This window comes from Drosophila subpulchrella, chromosome 2R (assembly GCF_014743375.2).
Source record: "Drosophila subpulchrella strain 33 F10 #4 breed RU33 chromosome 2R, RU_Dsub_v1.1 Primary Assembly, whole genome shotgun sequence".
NCBI classification, from domain to species: domain Eukaryota; kingdom Metazoa; phylum Arthropoda; class Insecta; order Diptera; family Drosophilidae; genus Drosophila; species Drosophila subpulchrella.
In genome coordinates, this window is record NC_050611.1 from 12,278,223 (window position 1) to 12,297,755 (window position 19,533).

General features: G+C 43.3%; 1 protein-coding gene across 1 annotated transcript; it reads right to left on the bottom strand.

The window, feature by feature from the left end:
- Positions 1-6,616: 6,616 nt before the first annotated feature.
- Positions 6,617-13,652, bottom strand: LOC119550485 (zinc finger protein 423 homolog). The gene is made up of 4 exons (XM_037859174.1): positions 13,556-13,652; positions 11,844-12,265; positions 10,270-10,412; positions 6,617-10,187 (listed from the first exon to the last, which is right to left on the bottom strand). Exons 1-4 carry the CDS (start codon positions 13,647-13,649, stop codon positions 7,148-7,150), a joined length of 3,699 nt encoding a protein of 1,232 aa, XP_037715102.1. The 5' UTR covers positions 13,650-13,652; the 3' UTR covers positions 6,617-7,147.
- Between the last annotated feature and the right edge of the window lie 5,881 nt (positions 13,653-19,533).

The window sequence follows — 19,533 nt, forward strand, 5'->3', positions numbered from 1 at the left end:
CTGTCAAATTTGGCACCTGGCTGCGGTCGAAGGTCTTACAACATCGCAGCTCCCCCCTCCCCCCAAACCATCTCGAAATGAAAATGTTGGGGAGCTAGTTGCTCTATATAACTGCTTGTCTTGGCCCCTTGTAAGCATGTAAACCGTTTTGCGGCCTGTTGGGTTCGCCATGTAATTGAAATTGCGCGGCGTGCGCGGCATTAAGTCATAAAAGCAACAACTACAGGCCACTACTCTGCTACCCAGCAAATATAAAAAAAACAGAAAAAAGAAACAAGTTTGTCACACTCTGAGGCCAGGCACGTACTCGCCAAGAGGTCAAAACGCACTCTGGACATGATAAACCCGCGAGCAAATTGTGAAACTTGTCCGTTTCTGTCCACCGCCACCATCACCATAACCACCATCACCATCATCATTATCATCTTGGAGCCCTGGCACTGTGTGGGTCATAAAAGCAGCGTACTTAGAACAAGTTAACACAGAAACCGAAAAGAGGAAAATTCCTGTTCGGGCAACAAAAATTTAATTAAGGTCTCTGTATCTCTCGGGTTTTCTGGGTAAACGTTTTTATTCAGGCGCTACCAAGGGTCAGAAAACAGCATCTGATTGTGTAATACAATCTATATAGAGAACGTTGACTTATTCCGTTTATGGCAATTTTGTAAGAGGTGAAAGACACGGGGCTTACGAAAATTTATTATGTCACCTTTATGGATTTTACTGAATGTTGGAGGGAATTTGTAGTAAGGAAAGAAGTGCAATTACCAAATGTTTGCTTGGAATGTAAGGGTTTATTTATGATCTTACCTTAAGAATGTTAAAACAACTTTTATATTTACATTTAAAACTATTCAGAAGAATGTTAAAGCAAGTTACAATTATACTTATTTAAAAATGTTATACGGATTTTGGTGTAGTTTCTAATTTTTTAGAACAAATCTGTACAAATTATTAAATTGGAAAATGAATGTATTTTTATTATTTTGGAATTGGAACGGTGTTTGCTTTGTAATGACTTCTGTCCGCCTACTTAAAAACATTATTTTTGACGTGTAAATAAATCAATAAATATTTTAAAATTGAGTAGGATTTTAGTATACTATTATATTTCTTAAAAAACATTTTAAAAAATCATTTTGTTGATCAATGAATTTATTTAGATTTTATGGATGTGGTTAAGTAATTGAAACGGAGTCTGGCTGGTAATCTGCTGATGACTTCTGCCCGCCTACTGAAGCTTTTGAAAAGAGTCTGGCAAACTAGGGTTCATCCTTTGGCACATCCTTTCCCAGCGGCTTCTTTTCTCTCCCTCTTGTTATCCTCGAGTTGCTCCCTCTCGAAATTTGATCTTTTTGCCGTGATAAGAAATAATCGAGGGATAAGAAGGCGCAAAGCATAAACACGCTCGAGGAAATGCCTGGGCAATTGCTCTGCCCGAAGGTCCTTTGTCTTGGAGGACCTTTTATGTCTTATCAAGGCGAGCAAACTTGGGACGCTCGGCGGATCCTGGCCGTTGCCATTGGTCCCGATTCAGATCCCAATCCCGATCCTGTATGCTGGTAACACAATACTTTTCGAATGCGCTGGAGCAGCGGGACCGCAAGGCCAGCTCCTTTTTAAATTAATTCGCGAGAACTTAAGGCGGAGGTGCCATGCGGCGGGGTGATCCTGGCGTGTCCTGGCTCCCATTATTGTGTCAGCAACTTTATAAATTGCGCATAGAAAACAAACCGCCCGCAAATGCGAGGCACAGGCATCCTTTGTCCTTCACAATCGCTGTTTATACTTGGTGCTGCCTGCCCTGAATGGCAATCAATCAATCAATCAATCATAGCGAAGATCGCGTATCGATATCCATTTACATAACGCCGTACTCGGCACGTTCAGGCTCTAACAAGGAAGAACGCTATAGTCGAGTACCTCGACTATCAGATACCCGTTACTCAGCTAAAGGGACCAAAGGTAAATGGAGATATGCAAGCAGCAAAGCGAGATTTAAATGCGCCACCTACCGGCGGAAGACAGATTTAAGCATTGTGGGCGTTAGGGTAGGCGTGGCAATAAAATTTTGGATCAATCGATAGGCATTGACGAGACCAATACATTTCAGTTAAAATTTTTAATCTAGCATAAAAATTGTGGGCGCCACAGGCTTGGGCGGTTTGTGGGCGTTAGAGTGGGCGTGGCATATTCGCATAACAAACTTGCGCTACGTACAAGGCTACGGAATCTAAATCTGAAATCCCAATACTCTATCTTTGATAGTTTCCGAGATATCCGCGTTCATATTTACGATTTTTTGAAGTTTGTAGGCGGTTTGTGGGCGTTAAAGTGGGCGTGGCAAACTTTTTTTTGGGTCAATCGATAGGTATTGATGAGAACAATTCATTTCAGTTTAAATTTTTACTCTAGCATCAAACTGTAGAAGCCACAGTTTTGGGCGGTTTGTGGGCGTTAGAGTGGGCGTGGCACTCTACTGAAACAAACTTGCGCTGCGTAAGAAGCTCAGGAATCTGCTCGCCAAATCTCAATAGCCTAGCTCTCATAGTTTCCAAGATCTCAGCGTTCATCCGGACAGACGGACAGACGGACAGACGGACAGACGGACAGACGGACATGGCTAGATCGACTCGGCTAGTGATCCTGATCAAGAATATATATACTTTTACTCTACGAGTAACGGGTATAATAAGGGGAATCACTTATGGTATTTAATATGCTACGGTACTTTGGGTGTAGGAAGGAAATTGAATATCGAGGTCCTTGAAATGGAGACAAGAGGCTTGTTATGTAGATAAGTTTTTCGATTTATTTTATAAAATTTACCAATGATCTCAATTTAATAAGTAGACAAAGTATTAAGATATATACTTTTCTGAAAACTCCCCAGATATTTAGCATAACATGTATTTATTTTACATTTCCTAAAATTATTTCTTATTTATTTATTTATTATTTAATTCAAACTTAAACTAGAAAACGTTTGGAAATGAAAAGTTTAAATGAAATGAAATTAAGAGTAGAGTTTGATAAGCGGTTGAGAAAACGGCTCTGAATATATAAAAATAGGTAAAAGCTAACCCATATGTTGGTAGCTCGTTTTCCCATTTATTTTACCTTTTATTTTTAGAACGAAATGCTTCCCTGCAAATCAGTAAACCAGAGTATCTGACAGATACTTTCCACTGCCACCCATGCCACGCCCCAAACGACTCCCTATTCATGTGTATCCGAAATCTGGTACATAAACACCTATAGACACACTCACATGCACAGAGGAGTACACAAGAATGCTCGACCAATGGGAGCGTCTCGCATATGTGTATCCGAGAGATTATGTATCTGTATCTGCAACTGTTTTCGGTTTCCGGTTCGTTTTTGTGCCCCAGCTCGTGCCGCCGAAGAACGAAATGATTAAACAGAAAGCAAGTACCCAGCGGAGAACAAGAAAAATTATCTAGTAATTGCATAATTAAGTGTGCAGGGCGGAGGGTAACTGTTTAGTTTTAATTTGTGTAAATTGCCGGTCTGATACAGATCGCGCGTGTTCGTCTATATCCCCTACGAAGCGAGGGATTATTAATTGAATTAGCGCCTCGCCGCCGAAGAGGATACCATGAGATCTGTATCTCTGTGATCTGGTCAGCTAATTAGCGCAGTAGATAGCCTAGCCCCATCTCACAATTTCAGACAGGAAGTTGACAGCCAATTGACAAGTTCCAAATGAAGATGAAACCATCCATTAGATGATGAACTCTATGGTTAATAACCGAACCCAAATCAAAATTTGCATATGACAAGTTATTAGGAGGGGGAGGGGGGAGGAAGCTGTAAAGTGAAGAATTTCCTGTGGCACATCCATCAAGAAATTCGCACGGTATTATTGACAAACGGATATGGGATATGGCGCTTTCAAAGTCATTTTCCCAGGCCTTGTAACGCCCACATCGCATCATTCAAGCACATCCTTATCCGCACTGTCATTATCTCTTCCCCAGGATACACATCACTCCCCCAATCGGTAAATCACGCTAATAAGCCGGTAATGAATATAATGTAAGAGTAGCCCTCTTCGCCGGCGTATGTTGCATGTTTGGCACACATTCCGTGTCCTTAAACTCCTTGAACACCCCCTTTTCTCCAGGCCGGAAGAGGAAGCATTTGCCGAGGGGTTGTGCAAAAAGAAAAAAAACAAGAAAACAATTTTTCACTTTTGTTTTTGTTTAATAGGGCATGCGAAAATATTTCACTGGCATCACTTACCCCTCATTGTCAAGGACCTGAACCGAGTTCATTTGGCAGCTTTTTCCTCCATCTGGCTTCTCCGCTCATCATTTGTCTCCATTTGCCACATGGTTTTGGGTGTTTTACGGGCATCTTCATCAGTCCGAAAAGTCCAAAGTTGGAGCTGCGCTCCTTCTTTTTTCCATCTCTTTGACTGATGGGAGCTTCTTCATTTGTCAATGTAACGCGGTGCGGGCCCAAAAATGCTTCTCTCGCATGCCAGCCAGACTTGGAGTTGGCCAACACATTACTGGGGGTTCCATGGATATATGTATGCGTATATCTCCAAGTTAAAAATATAGGAGTGTGGATACGCTGGTTGTTGGACATCCCAGTTGTCTGGCCAGTCACTCAGTCAGTTTGCCAAACTGGCAGTCGTTCAGCAGACTTTCAATCGTCCCACAGTGGGTTTGAAGATGTTGGCTTAGGTGTTATTACAACAAAACACCCTTGAGTATTCTTAGTATCTAAATAGACATTGAGTTTAACTTCTAGTTGGTACACCAAGAAATATTGATAACAAAAAAAGCCAACATCAAAGGTTTTGAAAAATCGTCTATCTCTTATTTGAATAGAAACGTTCTTGATATCAAGACGAAGTACTCTTTAGTTAGCCTTTTTGAGAGGATGGCGTTCTTGAAATAAAGGTAAAATAGGTCTTTGAGAAAACATCAGAGGTTTTGAAAAATAGTCTATTCTCTTATTTGAGTAGAAACGTTCTTGATATCAAGACGAAAGTACTTTTTAGTTAGATTTTTTGAGTGGATGGCGTCCTTGAAATAAGGGTAAAATAGGTCTTTGAGACGATAGTATGCGGTTTCGGTACTTTTTTTAGATCCTGAAAATGGTTTTGTAAACGGTTTATTAAGAGTACTTATACTCAAGGATTATTTGGTATAACCAATCTAATGATCAAAATCAACTAAATGAGATACCATAAATTGATGTTTTAATATAGGTCTTCAGAATTTCTTAAACCTTCCAGTTTTAATTTGATTACTTGCCAAACTCTCCTTAAGAACTTACGATCCCAAGACCACTGTTCACTGTCCTGTTAAGACAGCGTGTAAAAACCCGTCAAATGCCAGAAATACCAAAACAAAGCGATGCGAATCGATGCGATCGGCGTTTTTACCTCGATACGTTGGAGGTTTTGATTTGCAGAGCCATCGGCATTGTCGTCATCATCACCTGGGACATATTGGTGACGCTAAGCGGCAGAGCACGTAAGCCGCAAAAAAAGAGTTCGCGGAAAACACGAGATGTGCGGGGACTTCGGGGGATATGTATTGGATCCAGCGGATGACGCGCCTGGCGGTCTGGTAGATGCGTATGGATACGTTTCGCTGCGAGTACGTGGATCATAATGGAGTGCATGTGCGGCCAAAACGATCAATGAAGTCTCAGTCTCCTCTCGTGGCTTTCGATTGTGGCCGGCAATTCCGATTGCCAAGTTTTTCTGCCGCTGCTGCTGCTGCTGGCCGTTGTGTAGTTGCTGTTTTCCTTCGGACGTTTTGGCATTTGCGGCATGGCGCTAATTAACAACTGCCGGTGCTTTTTAGCCTTTTAGCCCCACTTGAGGAGCTTGGGCCAATTGTTTTAGCCTGATGATAAACATTTTTATTGATTTGTGATGATTGCCGACGAGGAGGGCAGCAGGTGCAGAGATATATAGCGGCTGGCATCGGTCGGTGCCTTTTTTCCCCGCTGCAATTTATTAAATGCGACTTATTTGCAATTGCTTCCCAGAAGCAGGAGGTGCTGCCTGTTGGCTGTTGCAAGATTAGACCTACGATCCCCAACCCGTTTTGATGGAGCGTTCCGGGAAACAGAAGCGTCATATGCTGGTAATTGCCACCGGTCTTGCAGATAGAGATCACCCAACCGAGATGCCAATTTGTCGTTGGTTTGTCTCTGGCGAAACTCAAGGGGTTACGGGCACCTTTTTTATGGCCGCTACGTGTCGCGCTTGCCGAAATAAACCAGAAACGAAATATTCGCCATAAAATTTGGACTTGGAGGAGCCCTCGAGGAGGCGACCTCGCGCATGTTCGTCAGCTTCCATAAAAACGGAGAATAAAAGACACACTTCTTATCAGATTTTCTCCCCTTTTCCCCCGAAACCGAAACTTCTAAGTAAAGTCATAAAATATCTCCAGTTTTGGTTTCAACTTGTGTTTGTTTTATTTACTAAATATTTTTCTGTTTTCTTTCTTTTCGGTTTTTATATGCTACACATTAAAAATGTTTTGGTGCTTATATAAGACGTACATTCACATATATAATTGTATAATCGTTTATAGTTACATGGTTAGTTATTGTTGGATCGTGTAATACAATATAAATACTGAATCAAAGGCAAGGCCCTATAACATACAAATCTATAATAGATAAATCATAATTGAGGATAAATAGCAGAGTCGAATCTTTGAAAAACTATCACACACAAATGCTTTATTTTTATTTTGTCAAGAGTTTCTACGAGTACACTAGGCGTATGTGTAATATTGATTATGTTTTGACGTTTACTTAATTTAAGGATTTATGCAAAGTTAGATTTATCGTTTATGTAATTATACGTATATGGTTAATACTAAACTGTTCCATTTGCTTCATTTGTGTATAAGTGGCAAGATCTAGTAATTTTTGGAGAGTTTTCCAAAATGTTTATAAAAATAAATATACTGAAAGTCAGAATTCTGGGGCATTGTTTTAAAAGCAAGTTTGGAAACAGTCTTTTAAATACTAGGCTGAACTCTAAGTATTTTTTCTTATCTCTCAGACTCTGCTGAATTACTGGTTTACATCTTGTTAAGGGTGGAAGAGATTTCCGACTGTTCTTGAATTTTGCTAATATTTCTTAGGCGCTACTGGTGGACCTTTCCAGCTGCGACCCAATCTCACTTGGACGTGTCTCATGCGGCATTTGCTCCACTTCAATGTACTCCTCCTCATCGGGAGGATTCTCCGGCTCATCCTCAGCTCCGGCGGACTCGACAGTATCAGTTTCGTATAATTCTTGCTTGACAATCGTGGGACTTCTCACTGGACTCTGGCTGGGTGAACTGTTCCGGTTGGTGGGAACCTCTACTTTGGGCACGGGAGGACGTGCCTGTGGCCTCAGCTCATGACCCCTCTGATGGTGCTCCAACTCGGCCCGGAAGTAGAACTTCTCCGGACAGAGACTGCAATCGTAGGGTCGCGAATGGGCGCCATGTTCGCCCATGTGGTTGAGTAGTCCTCCGGGTGCGGTGAAAACAGCCGAGCAAATGTAGCAATTGAAGCCACGTTGTTCGGTGCCCGCGAAAGTGTGTTCCACCAGGTGTTCCTGCAGTTTCTGGGCATGTGGCAGGATCATCTTGCACAGATTACAGCGGTTCTCCACGAAGGATGAAACTGGCGGTTGTAGAGAAGCTGGAGCCTCAGTGTGTTTGCCACGTTTGCCATTCAGATTGTGTTTACGACAGCACTTGTCGCAGAGTTTGGCTGGTCCTTCGCTGGCATCGGGTAGTGGCTCCAAGCACAGGGCACACACTGGATCCTGGAGACTTCCACCGCTCGTCGAGGACTTTGTGTGGAATTTGGCATGCAGACTTAGCTCGAATTCCGAGTGCAACGTCTGGCGACAGCAGATGCAGGCCAGTGGCAGGGAGGCACCATCGCTTCCATGCTCCGAAAGATGAGCCCTGAAGGCGGCCACATCCTCCAGCGGCTGGCCGCAGTGGGAGCACTTGCCCGACTGCCCCACCTTCGAGTGCTGGAGCTTGTGTTCGGCCAGGATGGCCGGTGAGGGAAACACCTCGTCGCATATCAAGCACTTGTGTTTGCCCGTCGAATTGTGACAGCTCTTCATGTGCTGCTCGAGTTCAGCTCGGGATTTGAAGTTACCAGCACAGTAGGCACACCGCAGGCTCACTCCCGTCTTCAGATTGTGGGCCAACTTGCGGTGGGAGTGGAGTTCCGCCTCGCTGCGCAAATCCTGCCGCTCGCACATTCCGCAACTGAAAGTGGCAGTCGCAGAACTGGGTGGCGGTGGTGGTGGTGCGGTGGCCTGAGGAGCCGTTGGCTGCGGGTTTCCAACTCCCTCATTTCCCGCAGGCGATGTGGACTTGGCGGCATACATCTCCATCAGATAGCGCTGACTAAGACCGTACATTAGAGCCGGATGGGGAGAGGTTTGGGCCTTCAGAGCATTGGTGTCCACCTGCAGAGGGCTGTAGAATTTGTTGCTCGAAGGCGGTGCACCTCCAGACGCTCCTCCTCCTCCTCCACCTGATCCTGCTCCACTTGCTCCCCCTCCAAACAAACCCTTGAATGCCACATTGTAGTCAATGATGCTGCTGTTATTATTGGTGGCTGCTGCTGCAGCCGCCGCTGCCGCCAGCGGAGGTAGCAAGGCATTCACATAGAGACTGCCCATATTGGGGGAGTTCGACTCCTTGTCCTTGACTCCTCCATGCTGACTTTGCATATGGCGATCCAACAGGAACTCCACATGGAAGGTCTCCGGGCAGGAGGGACACCTGAACTGACGTGCATGTGCGGCCAGATGGAAGTGCATCTCCAGCTCGGAGGAGCAGACTGCTCGACAGAACATGCACTGCAGCGGATTAGTGGGCGCATTAGAAGTGGCGCCCAACGTGGGATGTCCGCCCAACTGATGACGCGTCTTTACATGCACATGGAACTCGGCATCGGATCGGAAGAGCTCCAAGCAGGCGCTGCAGCGGAGGAGCTTCGTCTCCTGACTGTGGGCACAGGCCAAGTGCAGCTGCATGGCCATTCGGCTTTCGCAGAGCTCCGAGCACAAGGAGCACTTCAGCAGGGTTAGGACGTGCTCCGAAAGCAGATGTTGTTGCAAATCCTCCGACTTGGCAAAGCTCTTTCCGCAGCTCGAATTGCAGTTGAACTCCGAACCGGTGATGAGAAAGTGTCCCACCACATGACGTTCGAACTCCGATTGCTCCGGCAAACTCAATCCGCAGTGTGGACAAACCAACTGCATGCCCTCGGCGATGTGACTCTTCAGATGATTTCTGAAGCTCTCGAAATCCGGCAGACCAGCATTGCACTGATTGCAAAAGAAGACTCCCGGTGGAGCCGCAGGTGGTGCCAGCTGAGTCTGTTGGGTTTGGGGACTCGGTGTCAGTGGTCTCCTCTTGTTGCTGCTCAAATCTGTGGGCAGATCCTCCTCCGCAGGTCGCGATTCCCTCTCCGGACTTCCCAAATCCGGCTTAATCTTAGGTAAATCCATGGCCAGTCGTGGACTGAAAGTGCCAGCTGTGGCCAGGCGATTGAAGTGCTCATAATAGGAATTCGGGCTGCTCAATCGATCCATGTGCGTGCCCCTCATGTGCTGGAAGAGTCCGGCGATATTGCCAAACTTCATAGTGCAATACTCACAGCTCAGCTGGAACCCTTCGCCCTCTTGAGCTGGAGTCTTCACAGCCGGCTGTTGTTGTTGTTGCTGTTCGTGGACACTTTGGAGATGGGCATTTAGCTGCTCCAGACTACTGAACTCTGTGACCTTGGGACAGTAACTGCATCTCAGCAGAGGAGTGGGCGTGGCCGTGGTGGTGGCGCCACCACCCACATGACCACTTCTCGATCTCTTGGGGAAGTCCAATCGGCTGGGACTGCTATCTGAGGCCAGAGCCAGGGCATATCTCCTCTTCTGCAGGCTACCATTACTGGAAACCGATGCCGAGGCAGATCCCGTCGATCGTGGACTATAGTTCAGGGCATTGGGATTACCTCCAGCTGCCAGGATGGCGGCATTCTTCTTGTGCTTTTGCATGTGCGAGGTTAGAGCAGCGGCCGTATTATACCCTCTGTTGCACATGCTGCACTGGAAGGGCTTCTGGATGTCATGGGTTTTCATGTGGATCTTTAAGTGGTCACTAAAGGATAAATAAACAAAATAGATATTTTTTGGTTTAGTTGAAAGTTCTTATATATTCTTTGGAAGACTCCCTAACTTACCTCCTGGAAAAAGCTGCCTCGCAATGCGGACACTTGTAGTTTCGCTCGTTGGTATGCAATTTCTTATGACGATCTCGGGAACGCTTGTGCTTGAAAAGCTTTGAGCAGTATTCGCATTTGAAAGGCAGGTGTTCGGCGTGGCTCTGAAATGAAAATACACAAATTCGGAAAATCCCATTAGCATAAAGATAATCTGAGCAATTAGCCAGAGGCCCACTAGGCTATTTGAAATTCTTAGAAGAGCCCCAGACAAGGCAGCGTCAACTGTCCCCTGTCTACCCCAGTTAAGAGTTGCGATGACAACGATGACGACGACTCCTGGCTTGAATTTATAGATGCGTCAATCTGAATCTGAATCTGCATACCGACTGACTCGACTTAGACTCAGAGGCCCAGACGAGTAGGTGTTTCACTTGCGACTCGTGGCTTGTGGACAAAATTCATCTAAATGCGCGACGCCGCTCACTTTTTTTCCCCGCAGGTTGGGGCTGGAAAGGGGCAGGTGCTGTGAGTGAGGTTGGGTCTTAAAGTACACCCGCAACCGGTTTGCTTTTTGGGTTCTTTTGGCGGCAGTCGGCTTTGAACTTTGAGAGCGGCAAAAAAAATTAGCCCATTTGTATGCAGCCCCCCAGTTTGGACTGCCTTAAAATTGCACAATATATGATGAGTTAGCCGGGTTAGTCGCATCCAGAGAGCGAAAACTTCTCGTGTTGGTTATGGGTTTTTAAACTGTCGCTCCAATCATCATCGCCATCAACATCCCATAAGCTCAAAGACCGAATTCCGAACCGTACCAGCTCATCCAGGCGCTAGGATCAAAGCCGGAGCGCTACATGTTAGACCCTGGTAGCGGATAAAGATCGCTGGTCGGTAGTCCTAAACAGCAGTTGCAATTGGGTTAACAAGTTGCTGATGTCATGGGCGGTGTTGGCAGTTCAAAAAGCGTTTAAGCCGAATTAGAACTATGGCCAGGGGGAGATTCGGGGGGCCTGTGGGTGAAGTGCGGTGTCCACAAAGACCTGGAGCCTTCGGTCGTTGATGTTTTGCTTAAGATAGCCGAAGGAGTGTTAGGTAAATGATATGAGTTTAAAAGTTTTGAGTAATGCACATGATCCTTATTTTGATTTTTAAGAATGTTAGGTCTGAGATGCTCTAGATATTAAAAGCACTATATTTTTGGATTTAAAGTTACACTTGACATGAATTATTTCATTACCCTTTAGATCTGAGACCTTTACCACTTTCGTTTTCAATTAACAAATAGAAACCCCATTTTAGATTCCTTTCGTTAGAAGAAAATCAATGGAACCACCGCAGATTGTCAATTAAAGTTCAGCCTTGACGCCCTGAGTGCCTAAAGGTGTCCTAAGCATTTCGAAGTCTGTCACCTAAGAGGCCAAATGTCAATCAAGGCAAAACACCCAGCCCCAAAAATAGAATAAGCGTCTTACAAAGCTGTCAGGATGGTAATTAAGAACTTCTCCTGCCACCCACTTGTGGTAGAACCACCCACCCTTCAGACATAAGCTGGAGTTCCCCATAAACTTTGAACCCTTTTCCTTATGGAGACTCACCTGTACGTGATGCTTCAAGTAGCCGAGTCGCGGAAATGTCTTTTCGCAGAACTGGCACTGATAGGAGCCGTCGCCGCGACTTTTAATCCCCTCCCCTGTCAACTTATCAAACTTGGAGACTGCTCCAGTGGAGCCCGCACCTCCGTTAGCTCCCATTTTGGCTTCCTTATTGATTTTGCGCAGCTTGTTGGCTATCTTCAGCGCCTGTTGATGATGGTAGTGATGGTGGTGATGGAAGTGAGGCAGGCGTTTCGGCTTTGGCAAATCCCCGCCTTCAGGACCACCATTGACCTTGCCCTCAGCTGGATGATCATCCTGACCAGCGGCCGCTAAAGCTCCAGGCAAGTGGTGTGAATTCGGAGTCATAGTGCCGTCAGAAATGCTAGGCGAATAACTGGACGATGTGTGGGTACTGTACATATCTGAAATAGAATAATAATGACAACATAATGAGTATCGAGATAGAAGATACGCATTTTCTTACTACATTCGGTTTAAGAATAATTAGTTGAGAGTCTAAGACGTTCTGAGAACTAAACCGGAAAACAATATTTGAAATAATGTTATTTCTATCATGGGAAGATGGCTTTTTTTATGAGAGTAGATTCCGTTTAATCGAGTGGGCGGCTGCATCCTGATTAGCGGCGCTTTGGGGACCGGGACAGGAAATCAACGTCGGCTATCAAATGCTGTACACGGAATTAATTCAATTAGCTGGGCTACATTTGGTGTTGACCAGACGACACCCCATTCCAGTCGGCTGGAAACTGGGCAGAAAAAAACTGTAAGCGAGTCTCATGCAAACTAATTGCGCTTTGTTCTTGCTGGGGTTTTAATTACAGACCCCAGCATCCATGAGGGTCACTTGATTCCCCCTTGATTCTGGCTTCTATCACCACGCGCCAAGTGCCGATGTTCACTTTCCGTTTTCGACAACTTTTAATTAAGCCCAATTGCGCGTGATCTTCGCGTCTGTATCTCTTTGGATAATGGATAATGCTCTGGGTCGGGGGATCGCGGCTTGTCATTCTTTGTTTTACCCCCCGATCGGTTGAACTGTGATCTGGTCTAAGTTCCACTCTAATTGGGAAACATCAAGCTGATGCAACAGCCACTTGATTCACACATTCGTCTTGATCTTTGGGGTTAAGGAAAGTTGTAAGAGATTTGAACCCATTCGGATTTGATTGAAATGTTGGTTGTAGATAAGATGTGTGTCAAAGAGGTTGAACTGATTTGAGAAGATGGATGGAGAGTGTCTAGGATTTACAAATCAAGTTGGGATGCAAATTATTTGAAAAATATTACTTTTCGATTTATGGCCTTAAAGTTCCGACTCTTTTTGCAGATGAATAAAAATAAGGTACAAAATCAAAATGTAAGAGGGCAAGAGGAAGATAAAGATTTTGTAATACCAACTTTAGTATTTTAAAAATAAGTGTTCTCCATACTGTATATCTTAACACCAATACGAATGTTGATATACCGTCGGCATATGCACTTTTAGTGGAAAGGGTTGGAATAGGAATACAATTTAATCCCTTGGGTTTCTAAAGTTCCCCTTACACGTATTTAAAAAATCACAAACGAAGTAAGAGAAAGTGGATTGCAGACCGTCAAAATAAGGTAGAATATTTTTATAAAAGATCACTTATCAACCGATTAATGACCATTAAACCAGAAGTTCTCCTCAGAAATCCTTATAAAATTACCGTTATTGGTTATCTCCTTGGTGGCCTGGATCTTTTCAATTAAATTCTCCAAACGCGAACTGGGACCGCGATATAACATCTTTAGGGCCATCATATCATGGCATAGTACTGTCTTTCTTCCTTTTAGGTAATTTGTTTGAATTAAATCAACTAAATTCGATCTGATTAGGCACTTGAGCTGCACTTTCTTAGATATTAAACACTTTTAGTTTAGACCCTTGCTGCACCAAAGGATCATTATATTATCTGTTATTGGTGGGCTGTGTGTTTTTCTTAAACGCGAGGCGCGAGGCGAAGGACGTCCAATTGCCGCGAGCACCAAAATATGACTAAAATCAGAGCCGCAGAGCCAAAGGCCGAGAGCCAAAGAGCCCAGAAGAGAGAGTGAGGAAGGAGAAGGAAGGAGAGGGCGACAACTAGGCGAACTGGTTTTTTCGCCTTTGTCGGTGTGTACGTGTGTGTGTGTGCGTGCCTTTTGGGATTCTCAACCAACAAATGAGAAGCGAAACACACAGCGAACGTAATTTAAATGGCGCCCCCACCCCACCCCCACTAACACACACACACACGGGCGAGAGTGAGAAAGCTTCGTGTGTATATAAGCACCACACACTGATATCCCGAAGTAAAAGCCGAAGAAGTTGCGTTCGTGGGCGAGAGCGAGATGGCGCCACACAGAGTGAGCCAAAGAGAGAGGGCGAAATTATCGTTGATGCCTTGGTGTTAGTTATATAGAAACACATACACACCAATACACAGGGGCTGGCAAAAGGCGGAGCATGGGATCCAATGTGTTAACGCAGCCAGAGGGTCCCCTAATGGGTTAAAGCAGAGCGGCTGCGAGAGGGAGCGGGATGACAAATGCCTTTTATACTTTATTTATGTGCACATAAAAATGTAATTTACCCAAAACGTCAGGTGATGATGTGATATTTCACTACATTTTGCTCGTTTTCCCCTTGTTTTTTATACCGGGATTGACTTTGACGGAGGAGTTAAATTTTTGGGTTAATTAGATGCTATGGAAATTGAAAAGTTGCCCTAATCTCTTGGCTTAAATATGCTTTTGGGTAATTGAAAGTTAACATGCTAAAAAGGCTTAGAATTCGGTACAAATTTGATGATTTTTATGCTTGTTAAAAGGGTGTATTGTATTTACTGAAAAATATGTAAAGTGTAAGGTAGCCCCATGTAACTTATATATTCTTGTTCAGGATCCAACTAGATCTTGATCTTATGGAAACTGATATTGGTTGAAAGATTATCAAGTATCTCGGCTTTCTTAAGTTTTATCGTATGTTTTCTTGTTGGTATTGTTCATTATATATACAAAAATTTAATAAAAAAGGCTTAAGATATTTATGTTGGGAACTTTACAAAATTAATACTTTTGAATAACAGTAAATTAATCATTTTCCAAGATAACAGGGAGATTCAATTCGAAAATTACAGTGGGGACTGAACAACTTATTTAAATGCAATTTAATTTGCAGAATTTTAGATAATCTGGCTTAATTTACAGGATTATAAATAAACGGGTTTAATTTTTTTTTCAAAACAACTTTAATTGAAGGAAAACATAAGTACTAACATTATTTCAATAATAAGCTTCACACAAATATCATTAGAATATCAATTCAAGCCAAATGAAGTTTTCTAAATTTATCTTTTCAAATATTTTGACTAGAACAAATTGTGGTAACTTATACACATTTCCATATAAATCAAGGGTATAGCCCTCAACACTTTGTGTAAGTGTCAATTGCCCCTCGCTCCTCATGTGAACGTATGAACATGACCGCAAATAAACACAACGAAAGACAAGCGAAAAAAGAAAAAAGGTTAAATTGACGCCAAAAACGATATGAGAAAAAAGAAAGCCAAAAGGCAAAAACACGTTTAAGCCATTAGCGCGTACCCGTCAATGTGGCAAGCAAATTGTTGCGAAAAACCATTGTGATGCCGGAGGATATGGCAGGACATCGGTTGGCCAGGACGAGGACTCCACAATGCAGTCACTAAAAGCCAAATTAATTATGCATGCAGCGGCGGGAGTGACAGCGTTGGCAGGAAAAGCGGCAGGAAAATGCAGCAAATAAAAGCACGGCTTTGTGCTAACTGTCAGCAACAGAGGTTCACTTGGAAAAAATGTTTGGACTCTACAATCAAGTACTATATCTTGTTCCAACTAATTAAAAAACATGATTTTTAAAGGACATTCACTTAAAAATGTTTTTTGATGAAACAAAATATAACTATTTAAATATTTCCTATAGGGAATATAAAGTTATAAGGGTTCTAACTTTTTTTTAAGTGTATCTTCAGTTAAACACCGCACTTTTCACCTGTCTTTCCTCTCTTTTTAGCCCAACTCCCCCGTCAGTTGCCGTAAAACTATTAAAGCAATTAAAAAATCACTTTTCACTATTTTAGCCCCAGTCCCACTCTTGTTTCTCCTATTTCCCACCTGTCTTCGTGTGTTTTATTTAAGTTTTCTTTTTGTAGCAATGTCATTGGTGGCTGATTCTGTTGGCCAATCACAGCGCTCTCTGCGCTGCGCATGCGTTGCTGTTACCGCTTTTGCACAAGAACAACACCAACAACAACGAAGGCAGTACATATAATGTACATGTAGAAAGAGATGGCTATCGATGGAGCTGTCGATTCGGGTTTCTTGGTTTTTAACAGTTACCTCTCGATTTGCTAATTGACTCGTTTTGTTGCTGCTGACGTCGTCAGGTTTGTCGTTTGAGTCTTTGGTTTGAGGTTGGGAAAGAGTCGAAATATGTGAATGCAGATCTGAATAGTATGGGTTTCAATGGGACATTAACATTTTAAAATAAAATTTAATAATATGCTAAGTTTTTTAATAGATTAGATTAGGTTTTATTTGTCTTAGCTGTGTAAAAATATGTTGAATAAAAAATCCTTAAGACAGGAGAACTTTTTAAAATTCTTATACAGGACATAACATATTAAATTGAATTTAAATTAACGGAAATACGAAAAAATGTCTATCCCGAGGTTCAGACTTTGGAAAGAACTTTCAAAACAGTTTGAAATACATTGTGTATATCTCCGAACTTTAGATGAATTATTGAATTGGTGCCGTTTAACTTTTACAAGAGTGATAATATCTTTGCATTTTACATAACCTCAAGCAACTAATAACATTAACTGGATTGCTCTTCTCCGTACCCTTTTTTATAGGCCTTATAAACCAACTGTCAATCCCCAAACATAATAATTGTTTTAACCAATTGCTTAACCCATTTTCAAACATCACTGTCCCATTACTGCGGTGTTCAATTACAAATACTTCCAATTAACCTAATAACCGAAAGCAAAAAGATTTAACCTTTGACCTCCCTCAAACGAAACTTTGTCGCAAGTCAAAAGAGGGAAAAAACCCGCAAAACGAATTTATCAATAGCGTACCCAAGATCAAATTGCAATTAAAGTTAATTTTCGCTTCTTACATATTTAATGACAGAACACGAAGAAAGTTTTTCCGTTCAACAACAATTTTCCTAATTGCAAAGAGGGTATTTGGATTTGAATTTTCCATTTTAAATTCTAATTGCCCTTAGATGTTATTTTTTTGGTATTGTTGCCTAAAACATTTTCCCCATTTTCCGTTTGGCCGGTGAAAAATCAAGTTTCGGCCGAATGTTCCCATTCCCACTTGACATTGAGCCACTTTAGTCCTCCGTCTCCGGTGTTAATTACATTTGAGTGACAGTTTTGTGACAGGGCACGACAAGTGGGTAGGATTGTTGGGTTTCTGGGTGGTTGGGTGGTTGGGCGGTGGGTGAAAGGGTGTCGGCACAGGTAAATTGTGTCGCCCAACCTTGCTGCTGGCCGATCCTTTTCCTGTGCATTTTTAATGCGCGGCTAATGCAAAGTCAGCCCAAACTTTTCGACGAGATTTCGAGATTTGCAGTTGGTCAGCAGCGGCAGGACCTCATGTGTCACTCGTCGTCCTTGATATGAGTGTGTAATTGTGTCTGTGTGTGCTGACAGCCAAAGGGTTTCGCCAGCGCCCTCATGCATAATAGATAAATTATAAAAATATATGCCCTGCTGGGGAGTTGGGTAGGTGGAAAAGGAGAGACCTGTCAGCATGTCATCCATTGTCCTGCCGCCAGCCTAAGTGTCCTTTTGTTTCAGCGCATTTTAAATTAGCCGTTCTCGGAAAAAGTCACTCAAATTGTCACTTTGATGTCCTGACAGCTGCCCAAGCCCCAGATCCCAAAAAAAAAAACACATCATCGGTCCTAAGTCCGAGGTCCATGTGTCTCCACAGATTTCCATCTTTCGGTGATCTCATTCCGGCGCTAACGGCACAATTAATCAGACGCTTGAGGACACTTTTAATTAGAGCCACAATCATTTGGTGGTCAAGACCAGGCCCAAAAAAAAAGGTTTACTCATGTCAAAGGATAATTTTTTAATGAGTGCTGACATTATTTGTGGACTTTTGTGGGGGATTACGTAAAAACAGACGGATGATTGATATTTTAGACTTACAAAAAATAAGATTTGGGTAAAATAAGTAACGTATAACATTGGATTATTACCAAAAATGTGTTCGGAACATTCAAAGCCAATTTTAACTAAACCTTAATGATTCTCCCAAATAAATAATAACTTAGTTTTTGTAGCTATTAAGTATTAGTAGTTGTGATATTGATGTTACTGAAATAGATTTAAAAGACTTCTACTGAATGGCAAGAACTTAAAATAAATCTAAACAAATTATATAGTATTTCAACCTTGTAGACGAGACCCAATTCTCCTTCCTGGTGGTCACGTTAGTCCCTTCAGCACTTCTATCACTCAGAACCCAACTGTGTTGCCGTCCACCGCATTAGGGACAACTCTTAGACATATTTACCAAACAAACAATTATCCTCATAATCTGATTTCGATGAGGGGTCATCATGGCATTCTGTCAAGTCATGCCCGCTCAATGGTTCATAATGATGATCCTTTCCAATTGCATCACGGACATATCTCGATCTACATCCATCCTCCGAGTTACTCAATGAAAAATGAAGTTTCTCAATGGGGATTTTGACTCAATTGCGATCGAGGCGCTGACACAAATCAATCAGACGGTTAGCAGGTAGAAGTGAGGGATCAGTCTGGTCTGGTTCTGGATATTGGGATCTTGATCACTTGTCAAGGGGTAATGATGGGTCTGGCGACGTGTCGAGGGCGTCCTGCGGTGGCTGAATCCCTTTTTGGAAAAGGGTTTCTCAAATCGATTTCGGTGACGCCTCTGCTCAGCTATGCCCAACCGACCATAATTGACTTTCGCACCTGTTTTTTGACTCCTTGTCTCTCTCTCTGGCAACCCATTCAACCGCAGAAAGTCGGCCTGAAAAGTGGGGATATGGTGGGGAAAAGTGCGGTGGCACGTGCTACCAGTTTTGTGGCTTAGACTGGGAGCCAGAACAATGCCCCACAGCTGCCACTCCTGTACGCTGTTTGACCATCAACCCATCCATTGCACGCGTGCCAGTCGCCATAAACTTCAGAGGGTTAAGACGGAGTCCAGAAAATTGAAATGCATTGCGGTCGAAGTCAGCGGAAGGAGGGAAGTGAATAAAGTTCAGAAACCAGATTAACATGTCCGATTGCCACATCCGAGGTCTTTTGTACTTGCTCCGATTCCGATTCCGGTAGCTGATATCTCTACACAGAGTTCTCAACTCCACTCGGAAGACGGAAACTAGAACTTCATGGCGATTCAAGTGCCACGATAACGGTACGAGGGCAAGGGGTTCACTCGGAATTGGGTTTACGACACTTTTTTTCCACCGCTGCGTTTTGTTTAGCCCCGCCAATGGAGATAATAATCATAAAGTTATTTTATTGCGAGGCTGTTTCTGCCTCACTTTTGGCATTTAACTAATAAGTGGGGGAATTGTGTGGGGAGGATGAAGGAAGCTGAGGGTGAGGACAGCTGCGGT

What these genes read in the sequence shown, in the direction of transcription:
- LOC119550485 (XM_037859174.1), bottom strand. Translation starts at nt 13,649, where the DNA reads ATGATGGCCCTAAAGATGTTATATCGCGGTCCCAGTTCGCGTTTGGAG. An exon ending in ACTTGAAGCATCACGTACAG is followed by an intron (nt 10,413 to 11,843) that starts GTGAGTCTCCAT and finishes TTTTCATTTCAG; the next exon opens with AGCCACGCCGAACACCTGCC. An exon ending in GAGGCAGCTTTTTCCAGGAG is followed by an intron (nt 10,188 to 10,269) that starts GTAAGTTAGGGA and finishes TTTATCCTTTAG; the next exon opens with TGACCACTTAAAGATCCACA.